The sequence below is a fragment of the Alternaria conjuncta genome, assembly GCF_024043145.1.
Source record: "Alternaria conjuncta strain BMP 0040 chromosome Unknown scaffold_8, whole genome shotgun sequence".
Lineage (NCBI taxonomy): Eukaryota > Fungi > Ascomycota > Dothideomycetes > Pleosporales > Pleosporaceae > Alternaria > Alternaria conjuncta.
The window spans coordinates 952016-967268 of NW_026250097.1; the positions used below are offsets into that span (position 1 = coordinate 952016).

The following is a 15253-nucleotide window of genomic DNA, read 5'->3' on the forward strand; positions in this document are numbered from 1 at the left end:
TCGCATACTGAGACCTTTGGGTGGGCCGCTGGAGCACGAGCAGAGAACCAAGCTTTTGACGTTTTGCAGCCCATTCATCCAGATTGCCATCAGTGTGGTGTATTCATAAGTATCAACCCAGGCAGGTAATTTGCATGGTAAAGACAGGAACGCAAAGAGACAAGCGAAGCGATCCTAGTGGCGTTTGACGACATGCCCTGAGATATTTTGCCTTGTTCTCTCTAGGCACAACGATGTCTCGAGGTTATTGATTTGCTACACAGTCATCTTTGGTTGTACAAAAGATTGATCCGAGGTATCACTGGGTTCAGTCATTAGTGGGGATCGTCGAAACAGCCCATGAGACATGGCTCTGGGGACACCTTGTTTGCTGGCGATTATTCATGCAGGGCATGGTAGACTGCGATGCACTCATACAAGGTAGGCTTAGTTTGGGCTCATTGACTAACTCGAATCCATTAACCTGTGGATGACTCTGTTTGTTATCCAGCTCAGTGAAGAAAGATGACTGGCTAAGTTGCCTGTAATCGTGGGTTCAATCGTATATCTACTATTTTGTATATAAGACGCTGCCCAAGCGTCATGCCAGGTGAAGGGTCGGTCCCTGTTGCCTGCTGAAGCTATAGAGGCCAATAGGGTAATGACAACAATAGTCAACTGCATGATACAAGGAGAACAGGCTCACAAGTGAGAGCCTTGGAGGTAGTGGAAGATAATTGGACAGGGAAGTGACGATGAGAGGAGATACTTTATTTTGCGAGGCAACGGTCAAGTCTTTATACATCATTCCTTCTGCACAGTCGGAGTGGCTCTAAATTACATTGAAAGCATCATACGAGAGACTACTCGAGACGAAGTCTCCTGCCCGTTGTGTAACCATTTCTCTTACCGAGCATTACGCCCCGCCTAGGTAGGATCCGGACCCTTGGGCAGGTAGGATGAGTATGCATCGTGGCCTCGGCCGGTGCAAGAAAAGGCTCAACTGGTTGCCTGACGCCCTGCAAGGGTCTAGAGTACTAGAGGGACGGAGGATTAATGAAGTCTAGAGTAGTGTCGATGGACGGGAAAGTATGCGAGACTGGTGATTGGTTGGTGGAGCATCTTTCTAACTGCTTCTGAACTCGACATGCCCCAATCGCGTACAAAAAGTTACTATTAGGAGGCTATAGAGAGATCTCGAGGGCTTCCTGGAAGTTTGGTCAACAGACAGACGCGCTGTACACACGGAGCTAACCGCTTTGGGACGGCATTCCCGGCGTCGCCGCAACATTGCCCAGGTGAACCCCCAAACATCATTGAGGTACCATAGCCGCCACCTACAAAACTAACAGCAATATGGATCTGCACGAGATACAGAATGTCACTGCGCGCTTCATAGCCGACGCCAATACTCAGTTCAATCGCATACCCGGCTCCGCCATCGCTGTTCGTTACATCAAGTCGAGTTACCAGAACGACCCCGTTCGCAGCGCGGTAGAGCTGTTCCTGTTCCTCTTCGCCGTGCGCTACCTACTTGCACCCAAGTATAGCACGAAGAAGAAGGTTCAACTTACGGATGAGGTGTGTTTTGCGCCTTGCAGACAGGCTGACCGACATGGTGGGCTGACAAGGAAATAGGAGATCGACGAATTGGTCGAAGACTGGACGCCAGAACCGCTTGTCGCGCCCACTACTGCCCTCGAGGAATTGGACAACGAGAAGCGACCCATCATTGTTGGGTATGGAAAACGCCCTTCCCAGTGTTCCGAGCCAATGCTAATGAGCGCCGCGCAGACCGACCGGCCCCAAGTCGAAGCTCTCCAATGGCCGCACCGTCACGAACCTTGCCTCGTACAACTTCTACAACTTCCTCTCCAACGATGTTCTCAAAGACAAAGCCATTCAGACCCTGCGCACATACGGTGTCGGCCCCTGCGGACCCCCTGGTTTCTACGGCACACAGGATGTTCACATGAAGACCGAAGCCGACGTCGCTGCACACCTCGGTGTCCCCGCCTGCATCATCTACGCGCAATCCTTCTCGACCATAAGCAGTGTGATTCCCAGTTTCAGCAAGAGAGGAGATATCATCGTCGCGGACAAGGCGCTCAACTTCGCTGCGCGCAAGGGCATTCAAATCAGTCGCAGTACTGTCAGGTGGTTCGAACACAATGATATGGAGGATCTGGAGAACGTACTCAAGAAGGTTGTCAAGGAGCAGGCCAAGAAGCCGCTCACCAGACGTTTCATCATCACCGAGGGCCTGTTTGAGAACATTGGGGATGTGGTTAACCTGCCAAAGATCGTACGTCCATCGCGTGTCCATGCTGATTATCAAGGTGACAGATTGGCTAACCGTTTTTCTAGGTCGAACTCAAACTGAAGTATAAGTTCCGTCTCATCCTCGACGAAACCTGGTCCTACGGCGTCCTCGGTCGCACCGGCGGCGGCGTCACCGAAGCGCAAAACGTCGATGCCGCAGAAGTAGACATGATCATCGGCTCGCTTTCTGGCCCTCTCTGCGCGGCAGGAGGATTCTGCGCCGGTAACGAAGAAGTGGTTGAGCATCAGCGCATCTCGTCCGCGTCATACACTTATTCCGCTGCCCTTCCTGCTTTATTGAGTACAACAGCGAGTGAAACAATCAGCCTGTTGCAACAACAACCGGATATCCTCGCGGGACTCAGGGACAATGTCAAGGCGATGCGGGGACAGCTGGACCCCAGGAGTGATTGGGTTAAGTGCAGTAGCTCAGGAGATAACCCCATCATGCTCCTTGTTCTCAAAGACGAGGTCATTGAGAACAAGAAACTGAGCATCGACGATCAGAACCAGATCTTCAGGGAAGTTGTTGACGAGGTACGTTCTCTCCGTTGCATTCCCGATTTCATCTCTAGGCAAGTCGCTAACAATCACAGTGCCTCGCAAACGGCGTCCTCATCACACGACTCAAGTCTTTCCCACTCGGCCTTGGACTGAACCCCCGCGACGCGGGCTGGCAACCTACACCCGCACTGAAAGTGTGCGTGACAAGCGGTCTGACAAAGAAGGAGACAGAGAAGGCTGGTACAATCATAAGGCATGCCGTCACCAAGATTGTAAGCCGACGGAAGTAGATCATGAAGCTGATGGGCATTGGGTTTTGGGCATTGCCAGCATGAAGGCGGCGTTTGGGCTTCGAGCATTTGCTGATGGCCTGTGTATATGTATGATATACTTCTTGTATAATTTCCTTGCCATGTATATCTCGTAATAGATAATATCTTGTTTAGAGCGACTGCAATAGTAGAAGGGCTTTTGTGCTAACTGTGCAACGCGCTGAGGCAAGACATCTCTCAATTTCGGCGCACAGTGCTGAGTAGGCAGATCCTAACCCCTGTGTTCAGGACACAGCCACATACTTGGATATGCTGAACGAAGAACTGCCGATGTAGAGGAACAATTGCCGCAGGCACGTGCGAATCACATGGCTGAGCCGGGCAGTGCAGCAGCAGCACGGAAGTTTGCGTAGGACGAAAATGACGTTGGTCCCCAGCCGCCTTGATCTAGGCCCAAATTGCCCAGGGCACGTCACTGCCTACCTGCGCACACCAACAACAAGCTTTCTCCACGCAACAACCCTACCCAGACCCTTAACTTTCCCGCTCCCCCCCTCTAGTTTCTGCTTTTGCGCAACACAAGACACCTCAATATCTCTGTCTTGAATCTCGATTTGAAGCAAGCGGAAGCGGCCTACTGCACAGTACACACACCCGCAACAACATCAAAACCATGTCGCAACGACGGAACGGCGGAGAGCCGCAGCCCAAAGACGAGATGCCCCCAGCGAAGGGTGAGGGTATGTTAGCAAAATAATTCAACGCGACATATGGACAAGAAGGGACTAACGGGGAGAACAGTGCAGGACAAGCAAAAAAGGCTCCTCTCGCAGGATGCTGGACATTTCTCTCTCGTGAGAGCTCTGCACGCCGCTGACTACATCACCGAGCTCAATGGTACGTTTCTCAATGTCCATTCCGACACACATTTCCGCCAATTACGACGCGAAAGAACGAGAACCTGTACTAACAAGATATCCAGGCTTCTGCGGCGTAATGTCCATCATGTCCTCCCTCCGCTACTGCACGCAGTCAGACCCCTTCAACTACACGAACCTGTACTGGGCCCTCGGCTTCATCCCCCTCGGCCTCTTCTTCGACTTCATGGACGGCAAAGTCGCCCGCTGGCGCAAGAAGGCGTCGCTCATGGGCCAGGAACTCGATTCCTTGGCCGACCTCGTCTCCTTCGGTGTTAGCCCCGCCGCCGCCGCCTTCTGTCTCGGTCTGCGCACTCCCGTCGACCACCTGCTCCTGAGCTTCTTCGTGCTCTGCGGTCTTACGCGTCTCGCGAGGTTCAACGTTACGGTTGCTATGGTGCCGAAGGATGCGACGGGCAAGAGCAAGTACTTCGAGGGCACGCCGATTCCCATGTCGCTGGGTATCGTGCAGATCATGGCATACTGGGTTTACAAGGGATGGACGTTGGAGCAGATTCCCATGGGTCTTTGGCTTGAGGGCACGGCGTTTGAGTTCCACCCTGTTGTTGCCATGTTCATTCTTCACGGATGTTTGATGGTTAGCAAGAGCGTCCATATTCCCAAGCCCTAGATTGCTGGAGCAGAGGTGAGAAGCTCAGCATTTTGTATGTGAGCCGCTGCGATTGGGACGATGGAAGTAATGGATCTTTGGCCTATAGAGAGGATAATCGGCTGCTTTTGTCCTGTTAGTGAGACGCATGACGATGCTATGATCGATTAGCGGGCGTACAAAATACAATGATACCCTATTATCAAAATCATCTAACAGAGACTCGACCGAAACTGCACCATCTCTAGAGGAAGCAGCATTGAAAGGCAATTACCATGTCACTGCAAGTCCCTGTGAATTAAGAAGTCTATTCGAATTGTTACTATTACAGAGAAAGTCAAGTTCAATGACTGTGGTATCATGGTTCTAAATCTGCGATTCAAGCCTTCCTGAACCAACAACAGGAAGAGGAAAGTTCCATCAAACAGGACCGAAACAGCTTCTGACCCGATACACCTCATGCCGACCTAAATGCTGCAAGGAGCCAAGCTCTCCAGAGATGGAGTATGCAAACATGCCGGAAAGGTACAAGATAGCTTGTCTGGAACCTCCACCAGGGCGATGGTAACGCAGGATGATCGTGTCTTGTGGCAACTGCTCGACGATCATGACGTCTATTTTGGTGTAGGCGACGACATTGTCGCAAACGGGAACAAGGAAAGTATGTCAAGTTGTGCAGTGATACAATCACCGCGTGATGATCAAAGAGAAACCGTCGAGCCATTGTGCGCAGGAGCCTGATATGCCGCCGATGGTGTAGCCACGAGGAGGGATGAGCGTGTGTCTACACATTCGGGTTAGCTAGTATTCGTCAAGCCATGGATCTGATACATACCCGCTACCACCATTTGGGTTTCCATACCACTCGCTCTTCCTCCCCAGGCTTGTTAGTATTTGTAGACCATCGATCCAAAGGCCAGCGCGCAGAGAAAAGCCCAGCAGCAGCTCTCCTTTCCGGGTATCCAAGGCAAACTCAGTCATGCTACCTCCTCGCTTGCCGAAAAGTTGGGTGTGTGTGTCTTCATACACAAATTCCAATCCATCCACCGCGGAACCATGGTACACTTTGATGCTAAGCAAAAGCTTGGTTTGAATGTGGACGTAATCGAAGATGACTTCATGAGGCTGTGAGCCCTGCATCTGTGAGTAGCCAAGCTTGCCACCGCGGTAGCCCCATCGCCCGTCCGGTATCTTGACTCGGGAGTTCTTCTGGTTGGAAAGCTGGCTGAAATCCTCCACCACGTGCTTGCCTCCACCGGCAGAGTAGACTTCGAGCTTCAAGCGCAACTTTTGCTTCTCCTTGGGTAACAAAGAACGAAGCGAGTTTTCTTCCAGTGCAACCTGTCGTGGATACTGGTTGTCCTGTTCAGGAAACTCTTTCCAGTAGTGACAAACCTCCTCTCCTTCGGTGTACAGCTCCACCCATGCGATGCCTGATTTCGAGGTTGCGATGACACCGCCTTGGCTCACATCGACTGTCCACACTTGGACACTGCCATCCCCATTGATGTTCGGGCTATCGATAGGTATGCGGAAACAGGGGTGAAATCGGAAACGGAGGACATCGAGCTTGTGCCATCTGCACTCGTCGTTTGGCAGGACTAGACGCTGACCGGTTGACTTGGTGCGGGTTGAGTAGGGTTCTCGGCAAGTGAAGGTTCGGTTCAATGTAACGTAGTCGCGTAACATTACACCCGACTCCTGATGAGGACAACCAAAGAGATGACCCGTCTCATGCAGATGGGCACCGATGCCTATGTTGGCAGCTTCCCAGTTGCTTCCAGATTCGTTGCAATCATTGGCGACGAAGGCAGTGTTAGTTTGTGTACAGTCTTGGAAAGCCTGGAAAACCTCTTCGATGCTCGACGGATAGCTGTGGAGCGCATGCGAGCCAAAGATGGCTAGCTGTAGATCTCCAGTACCCCCGCCTAGAGCCGCATGTCCTCGAACTGTGTTCTCTTGCGTGTCCCAATGTGTGTCGAGGAACAGACAAGAGACGTAGTGTTTCTGGCCTGGTACCATGGGGAAGTAGTCTCTACATGCTTCTATCGCAATGTCGAAAAGTTCGTTCTTCTTGGTTCCTGGTCCGTACTGCTGTGCGCGTTCTAGGTCGCGTATTTCAGCGACAGACCTTCTTGAGCGTATAACGTGGATTTTGGCTTGCGTCCGGTATTGGTTGTGCTCCCAATCCTGGTAGCTTAGCGTTCCAGGTTCCCAGGCATCTTCAAATCGGAAGCAGCGTCGACCGAATCCGTAACGCTTCATTTGCTCGCCAGTAAAGGCTTGCCAAAGATACGCAGCCATACGAAATTTCTTGGTCGCAAGTTCGAGGCCGTTACCTTCTCGCTCGATGCGCTCTGGTGGGGCGTCGTACGTGCCAGGGGAATCATGCCCTAGTATGATCGCAAGCTGGAGAGGTGGCGAGTGCGACAATGGGAGGTAATTAATATTGATGAAGGAGGCATGTGAAGGGACGGAGGTGTTCGGTGAGGAAACCTTGGGCGAGGCAAAGTCAAGTCGGATCCTGTTCCAGCCAGGCTCCAGGTGCACCAAGGCCTTGAAGTAGGAGTCATGTACTGGCCAGCAAGTAGATGGGAAACGGCCCTGATGGTGATTAACCGTAAGTGTGCCGTCCAGCGGTTTGCTTTGTGCTTCACCGATCTGCCCGAATATGAGCAGCACTTGCTGGTGTACCCAGGAATTATCCGAGACCGATAGGATGCGCGGCGCGAGTAGCGAAGATCTATTAAACGAGCTGTTGGAGCCGGTCGAGGTAGGCGATGCTAAACCCTGGAGGTGCTGTTAGAGCAACGTCTTGTGAAGATGGCTACGATTTCTTACATTCATGCTATAACGCTTCACGGGGTCGACAGTCGGTCGCTGAGGTCGCGCAGGCGCAGGTGTAGGGCCATTGGTGAGGTCTTTGGTTTGAGTGTTGACTTCGTCGGTGGTAGAGGTGGCTGGCGTAGTAGAGGGCGTCGACGAGCCAACTTGAGAGGAGTTCAAGGTAGAGGCGGACACGCGATGGGCTAAGCCTTTGCCGTTCTGGGCGTCGGCACCATTTGCTTGCTTGTCGCCATTCTTGGACATGCGGCTGCTCTTCCTACCAAGGCTTCTGAGGAAAGACGGCATGGTGACAACTACGGCGCTGGTATACGGGTCGAATTATGAAATCATAGGCGTAGGTATCGTCCAAGGTCCAAAGTGGATATGTTCAGTGTCGTCTCAGTGAGGTACAGCGCAGGTAGGTAACGAGCGACAAGGAGGGCGCGGTTGTGGAGCTGTGAGGACGCGTAATACGGCGAGCGTGATAATCACTGATAGGGTGGGAACAAGCGAGCGGGAGAGTGTACTGGCAATAGCTATGTACTATGCGGGAAGCGAGTGAAAGCAGGATATGCAGTATGACGGGAGAGGGCAAAGAAAGCTGGTGGTGAAGAAAGTGGCAGCGCTGTCGAGGTGGAGAGGCAGCCGACGTGAAGTGCTGCAGCTCCGTCGATCCAAGCTAGCAGGACCGAACAGGTAGTTGTTCAATTGGGAAGGCTCTAGCGCCAAAGCAGGCCAGTTGGCAGGAATTGGCCTTGTTGCGCAACTGCGGGAGGACAACTAGTAAGAGTTGCGACTGTGGAGTCGAGCGCGAGCGCATGGTGAGCAGGCGTTCGCGACTTCCTAGCGACTCAACGAATGACGTTGGTGCGCAACGTCCTCTAGCCGCTTTGGGACGGCAGGTCGTGATCTGACATGTGTATGCCATCCAGTGTCATGTCCATCAGCGCCGTGAGCGACAATGGCATGGCAGGCTGTCCGCCATTGACACACGCATGTGATGCGCATGCGGCGTCGAGGCATATGTGGTGGCCGGCCCCGTCACCGATTCTGCGCGTCGTCATCCGCGCATCCATGTGGTGTAGCTCGAGAAGCAACGGACCTCGCCCGTTCCCCGAGCATGGCCTGCAGCGATAAGGCAAGGCGTGTCTGAAACATTCCCACGGTCCAGCGTTACCGATACCGTACGGTACCTCTCCTGTCTTACTCAGCACGTTACCGCAGCCACCAGATGCGCGACCCCTGCCGCTCGCCAAACCCTCAGCAGCATAGGTTTTCTTTGTTGCAGGCGCACTCGGACAAGGCTCCAGCGCCGGATAGGAGCCCGCTATGGGGTCACTAAGGCTTTCGTGCCGCTTGCGACTCCTAGCACCTTGACTTCATCATCACTCCTACAACGCCCTGGCAAGTACGAGGCCTGTGCTGCCGCAGACTTTGAGGCTAGTCCGCTTGCATCGCCAGCTCCTCACATTCCTTGCCGGACCGTCACCTCAGCTCCGCCCACGTTTCGTCTGTAGCAGCCCTATCGAGACGTTCAGCGGGCCATATCACTGCTGGATCTCCCTACCCCGTCGTCCAACCCAATTGCTCTGCCATGGCTGAACAGGATGAAGTCGCGAGCAAGGTCCTGCGAAGGGCCCAAGTCTCAAAGGTCCATCTCTCCGTCTGCAGCCCCTCGCCCTTTGTTTGCTAACCAGGTGCACTACAGATGACCCGAACGCTGCAGAACCGCCTCGCCCTGGCCAACGTCAAGATGAAGAACGGCTGGGAGAGCCTCAGCCTGGATGCCATTGAACCCGTCCTCGACGGCGCTGAGCGCAAACGTAAGCGCCCCGGCTCCAGCAACGAAGCCATGTCGGATGTTTCGAGCGTCTCCGAGCGCTTCTATCAACCCAGCGTCCTCGACTCCTCCCCACTCCAAGCCCCCATATTCTCCGACGATGTCCGACGATCCGTCAGCCGGTCCGTCAGCACAGGCAGTTACCTTCAAAACAAGCGGCCCCGTCAAGACCGGACAATGTACCCAGCATCGAGCAACCACGCCCGTGTCAAGGTGAGGACAGCCACCAGCGCTGCTACCTCATGGAAGAACAGCTTCCAATTGCCCGAGTCTTCGCCCGTATACCATCGCCGGCACGCACGTTTTGGTCGTCAACATGTCCCTAGTCTTTCTTTCGTCTCCGAAACCTCGACCGTTCCCGATCCACATTCGCCCCTACTCTCCGAAGACGATGACGAAGACCTACCCATCACATCCTTCTCTATCAACAGATCGCACTTCTCCCTCGACCGATCGCACTTCCAGTCATCGCCGCCGCCGCAGAGGGCCCCACGCACGCCGCCCCCTGATGTCGCTCGCTCAGCACGTCTTCGACAACGTGGATTCAATGCTGCCGGCGCAGCTCGGGAAGGAAAGCAAGGAGATGACGATGCAAACCTCTTGATGTACCTGGCTACATCACCGACACCAGTCCGTCCAGGTCACCAGAAGCCGCAGATGCTCGCGCCATCGACTCCTCCACCCAAAGCGACACCTCTTCCCTCGTCGATGATGTCCACGCCCGGCGGTGGCGGCTCTCACTACATGGGTTTCGGACTTGCGACACCGTCAACAAACCTCAATTTTGCCGAGTTCCTCAACATGTCGCCGAGTCCTGCGCAGGCCAATGCATCGTCATGGAACCGCACCCCTGTGGCAACACGAACACCTGCTGCCGTCCGAGAAGCACGACGTCACCTCAACTTCGATAACATTGGTCCTCCTGGTGACGCTTCCCACATGAACGCTCATGTTGGAAGAATGGACGGCCCAATGGACCTTGGTGGAGAGCTCATCTCGTGATCCTCGCATTATCTTCCACACACAGCCCAACACTCATGTGGGCACGACGCAACGACACCAGGGCGACATTAAGCATGCGCAGTGCATCGCCCCGCCACCAATCCACCCAATGCCGCTATCGAATAGCGTCTCCTTTCTTCACTTACTGTTGGTTCCTTGATAAGCATGGCGTTTACAGAGGCAAGACCTCTTTGGTTATGGAAGGCATCGTCGACACACCCCATGCATAACTGCATACGTTTCCTACGTTATCTTTCACCAGTACCGCCCAACCGCCCCTTGGCGGCAAAATCGAGCTAGCAACAACGCAAGCGCTTTGTATCACCCTTCACGCATATCCCCGTTTGAACACTTTTTTTCCAGCGACTGTATTCTAAGCAATTTTCTGTTCATTTGTTTGCTATCAGCTCAGCACAGCATAGTATAGCAGTATCACATAACGCGAGCGGTAGAATGGGACCGACGGCCTAGCCAGGCACCTCCGAAATGCAACTGTATTTTGGGGTTTGGTCATGTAGGCGAATAATAAGATGCATTGAATGATAAAGTGCCGTACATACTTGTTTCCTGGTCTCGCTAATGCACTGTGGGAAGGCTGTGTACGATAGCGAATCATCGCTACGCCACACGTCTGCATTTCCAACCACTACCACCACTTGTCTGAAAGCTATGCGGCAAATGCGAACATGATCAACGGTTTGCAGCAGAATGAAGTACACTAAAGATCCTATGCACCCTTCACGAGCGGTAACACCCAGGTGTTACAACGACCACGCCGCCCTTCCCATCACACCATCACGTATTACCTGCATGTACCCTACATACACAGAACAACACATCAATTCGGAAGATCTCGAACCACTGCACCCCAGGTAAGAGTCATAAAGCCCTACAAGGAGCAGCCAGCCACACACCCCTCCTCCTAACCTCCGCATATTCTCACAGCCAATGAAATCTTCCAAAATCGACGCGCTCCAGAAGTCGCCGACGCGTTTCGTGCCAACTTCGTGTCCGAGTCGCAGCGTCTTGATTGGCCACGGCGCTGGTAAAAGGCGAGGCCAGCCCTTGTCGCCAAGGGTAACCATTAAGCCCCAATCTGGAAGCGTGGCTGGTATTGAAACGTGATGATGTAAGAATGCGCGGCTGGTAAATCTGTCTGTACGGTGTGGATTCGTGACGGGATGATCGCCGATTTAGTGGGTGTTAGGCCCGTGGCTGGTGGTGCATGGTCGCGGGCGGCTTGGGTAACGAACGGGATTAATACACCTCACTTCTGATAAATGCGTCGGCTGGGTGACGGGACGGGTCACGCATGCATTGTCAAGGTGACCACTTAATGTTGATCTTAAAGAAGCAAAGGCATGAATCACTGCTATCGCACCTCCAGGGCTAAAAATTGAAGTTACTTTTCTCGCCCTTTGTACTTCTTTTGCCCAGTGCCCAGGTCCACGTATTAGCCTCGAACCCAGAGGACCCGCGGCTCCATCTCCGGGTAAGACCAAGACCCGGGAATCTTTTGTCAGTGCGAAATGGGGGTTCTACCAAACCTGCTTTCGGTGGTGCATTGTCTGTGTTCGTATTTCATCCTGGCTATGAGGGAATTAGGATTGGTGCTTATGATGGCGTTCCTAGCTTCCGCGGAGAGAGAGGGTCAGATTGGGAATCAGATGCAGGGCGAAATGTGAAATGCAGGTCGAGTCGCGGTACCAGTCGTAATCACACCGCGAGTTCCATGGTGGATGAGGCTCTTCGTGCCTGAAAGATTACGATTCCCATGGGAAGAAATGGGTGTATGCCCTGCAGATGGCTAGCAGCCTGCAATCGTCCCATGGTAGCCTGACAGCATGTTGGCAGTTATCAGGGCATGAGTAACTTCTTCTGTTTCAATCGATTATTGTGGAAAATGCATCTTGCTATTATTTATTATACAGATCTAAAGCCTAATATTACACTATAGAAGATATTATAGTATATACTTATAAGCTTATTAATTACTAGTCTACTAATCTAATTCTCTTTATTATTTCTAAACTTTAACTAAAATATATCTTACTTAATTTTTAAACTTTTTCTAACTTTAGCTTTTAATATTAATAAGAAAGTTATTATTACTAGTAGTAGTAGTTTAAGTAAGAACTCTCTTATAAAGTTATTTAAAAGTATTATATTTACTTTAATTAAAAAATTTAGTATTAGTACTAAAACTTATATTACTATAAATAAAATTAGCTACTACTATAAAGTAAAAAGTTACTTATAAATTTACTTTTTTAAAGTAATTATAAGTAGCTTTAAAAAGTATAGTAAAGTTAGTAAACTTTTACTTAATATAAAAGTTATTAATAAAATAAGTAGTATATATTAAGTAACTAAAGTATACTTATAGCTTTAAGCTTACTTATTAAGTAGTAAAAGTAGTTACTATTTTATATATAAATAAAGATAAGTATAAAAGAATTAATATATTATTAAGTAGAAATCTAAATCTTAAGTAGTAATACTTATAGCTTAAAGAGCTACTAATTCTAAAAAGATAAGAACTATTACTAGTACTTTAAAAAATATATAACTAAATCTTTTACTTACTTTTAAAAGTATAGTATTAAGTAAGCTAAAGCTTAGAGCTTTAGTACTACTATCTTTAAAGTAGTTAAAGCTTCTAAATCTTTTAAGCCTATAAAGTAGCTATTCTAATACTAAATACTTTATAAAAGAATTATAATACTAAATACTTTATAAAAAAACTTTATAAGAAAATTATAATCTAATTATATATACTTATTAGCTTATAACTAATAAAGTAATATATTTTAAAGCTTTATAGTTAGAACGCGTATACTAATAGTTTAGTAAAAGCGCACTTTTTTTATTTTTTATATTTTTATAACTTTTAGAACTCTAAATATATATTAAAAAGCTAATAGTAATTTAAATTTAACGCTAAAAGCTATACTATAAAAAAGTAGTAAGCGTAATTATAGTAGCTATAAATAAAATAGAAAGTATAATTATAGTAAGTATAAGTTAAGTAGCTAGAACGTAATAGGTATTCTAAATTAATTTAAGTTATATTTTAAAGCGTAGTAGCTAAAGAGCTAAAGTAGAAGAAAAAGCTTAAAAAGTAAGAGCTAAGAAAGTAGTCTAGTTATAAAAGAGTAGTAGTAAAAAAGTATATATTATTTATAAGAACTTTAAAGTAAAAAAAGTATTCTTAAATATTTATAAAAACTTTAAATATTTAAAAGTATTAAATAAGCTATAAGCGTAATAAACTATAAGTGTAATAAAATAATACTTTTTCTTATTATTAGCCTAGTTATAACTAGTAAGTATTTTTATAGTATATATGTATATATATATATATATATAGCTAATAATAGGTAGTATTAAAAGTATACCTAAATAAAATTATAAATAAAATAGACTTTAAGTCTTCTAATAAGAAGATAGTAGTATATAAAAAGGCTACTAGAGTTAGTAAAAAGAATAAGACTATAACTAGCGTGTTAAAGCTAGAGTTAAAAGTAGCGCTTAAGCTATTTAAGTAGCTTTTTAAGAATATAAAAAGATAAGTAAGTATATAGTGTATATATATATATATAGCTACGTAGCGTAGACTAATAAAAGATAAATAATATAAATAATATAAAGAATACCTTTATAGTAGAATAAAAAAAACTACTAAAATTATTATCTAAAAGAGTAAGTAAAAGTAGTAAGAAGCTAAAGAGCGCTAAAGCTAAGTTTATAGAAGAGCTAGAAGTATAGAATAGTCTAAAGATATACTTTTATATTACTTAAGTAATACCTATAAAACGCGTATAATATATTAGTTAAGTATTATATTAGTATAAGTATTTATATATAAGTAGTAGAGTAATTATATATAATAGTAAAAGTAATAGTATTATAATATTACTAGTAATAGTATTTCTATAAAAGTAGCTAAATATAAAGCTATATTTAGTATATTAGTATATATATATAATATAATATAATATATATAGTATAGAGTAATTAGGTATTATATAGTGCGTAAGGTAGCGCGTATAAGTAGATATATAAGTGTAGATAGGCGTATAAGTATAAATAGATATATAGATATAGGTAGATATATAAGTATAAGTATATTATAAAGGTACTAGCTAGGTAGCTATCTAAGATAGTAGGCGTCTAAGGCGCTATATAGCTTTAGTAAGCTTAAGAGCTATATTAAGTAGGTATATATAGATAGATTATCTTAACTTAGACTAGAGAGTCTAGGTTAAGAGCCTAAAGCTATACTAACTAAATTACTATTTTATAAGTTTTATAAGTAATTATAAGTTAATATTAAACTAATTTTATTACTAGTTATATTATTTTACTTACTAAAGCTTATAAGCTACTTTATTATTAATTAATTACTTTTATTACTATATTACTATTACTAAAGTCTTTATAAGTTACTCTAATTATATTAAAAAGAAAGCTATTATAGTAGCTATTTTAAAAGCTATTTTAGTAGCTATTATATAAAATATTATCTATAATATAATTATAAGAGACGTTAATAGATAAGATAATTATATTAAGTTAAGTACTAAGTAAGATATTACGTACAGATTAAAGAGAGCTATATAAGCTAAACTTTAATATTTAGCGTATAGGCTCTCTACTAGCAGCTTAGTAAGTAAAGGTTATAAGTTTAATCTATAATACTACTTCTTCTTAAAAAGAGAGTAAGTTCTAATACTTAAACTATTTTACCTAAAGAATAAAGAAAATAAAAAGATTATTATACAAAGATATGCCTATTTCGCAAAAGCTATAATAGGCTAAATATATTACATACCTTTTCTGTCTATTTTATTCTATTACTACATTCTATTTATATATATATATACTAATTATAGCCTTAATTGCGTATATTATATATACTATTATTATACGCATACGCTTATATTATTTAAGTTACACTAGAAATAGTTAGTTATAAGAG

At 46.6% G+C, this 15253-nt stretch overlaps 4 protein-coding genes across 4 annotated transcripts; 3 read left to right on the plus strand and 1 right to left on the minus strand.

Annotated features, from left to right (window-relative positions):
• Window positions 1-1335: 1335 nt before the first annotated feature.
• Window positions 1336-3095, plus strand: J4E85_006127 (uncharacterized protein; the record flags this gene model as incomplete). The annotated part of the gene is made up of 5 exons (XM_051470367.1): window positions 1336-1560; window positions 1618-1718; window positions 1774-2284; window positions 2347-2838; window positions 2898-3095. The coding sequence occupies 5 exons, from the start codon at window positions 1336-1338 to the stop codon at window positions 3093-3095; spliced, it is 1527 nt and encodes a 508-aa protein (XP_051325855.1).
• Window positions 3096-3750: 655 nt separating this feature from the next.
• On the plus strand, window positions 3751-4625 carry J4E85_006128 (uncharacterized protein; the record flags this gene model as incomplete). The annotated part of the gene is made up of 3 exons (XM_051470368.1): window positions 3751-3817; window positions 3879-3974; window positions 4060-4625. The coding sequence occupies 3 exons, from the start codon at window positions 3751-3753 to the stop codon at window positions 4623-4625; spliced, it is 729 nt and encodes a 242-aa protein (XP_051325856.1).
• Window positions 4626-5291: 666 nt separating this feature from the next.
• Window positions 5292-7736, minus strand: J4E85_006129 (uncharacterized protein; the record flags this gene model as incomplete). Its single annotated transcript, XM_051470369.1, has 3 exons — window positions 5292-5388; window positions 5440-7394; window positions 7446-7736. 3 exons carry the CDS (start codon window positions 7734-7736, stop codon window positions 5292-5294), a joined length of 2343 nt encoding a protein of 780 aa, XP_051325857.1.
• Window positions 7737-9024: 1288 nt separating this feature from the next.
• J4E85_006130 (uncharacterized protein) lies at window positions 9025-10272 on the plus strand (the record flags this gene model as incomplete). Its single annotated transcript, XM_051470370.1, has 2 exons — window positions 9025-9081; window positions 9139-10272. 2 exons carry the CDS (start codon window positions 9025-9027, stop codon window positions 10270-10272), a joined length of 1191 nt encoding a protein of 396 aa, XP_051325858.1.
• Between the last annotated feature and the right edge of the window lie 4981 nt (window positions 10273-15253).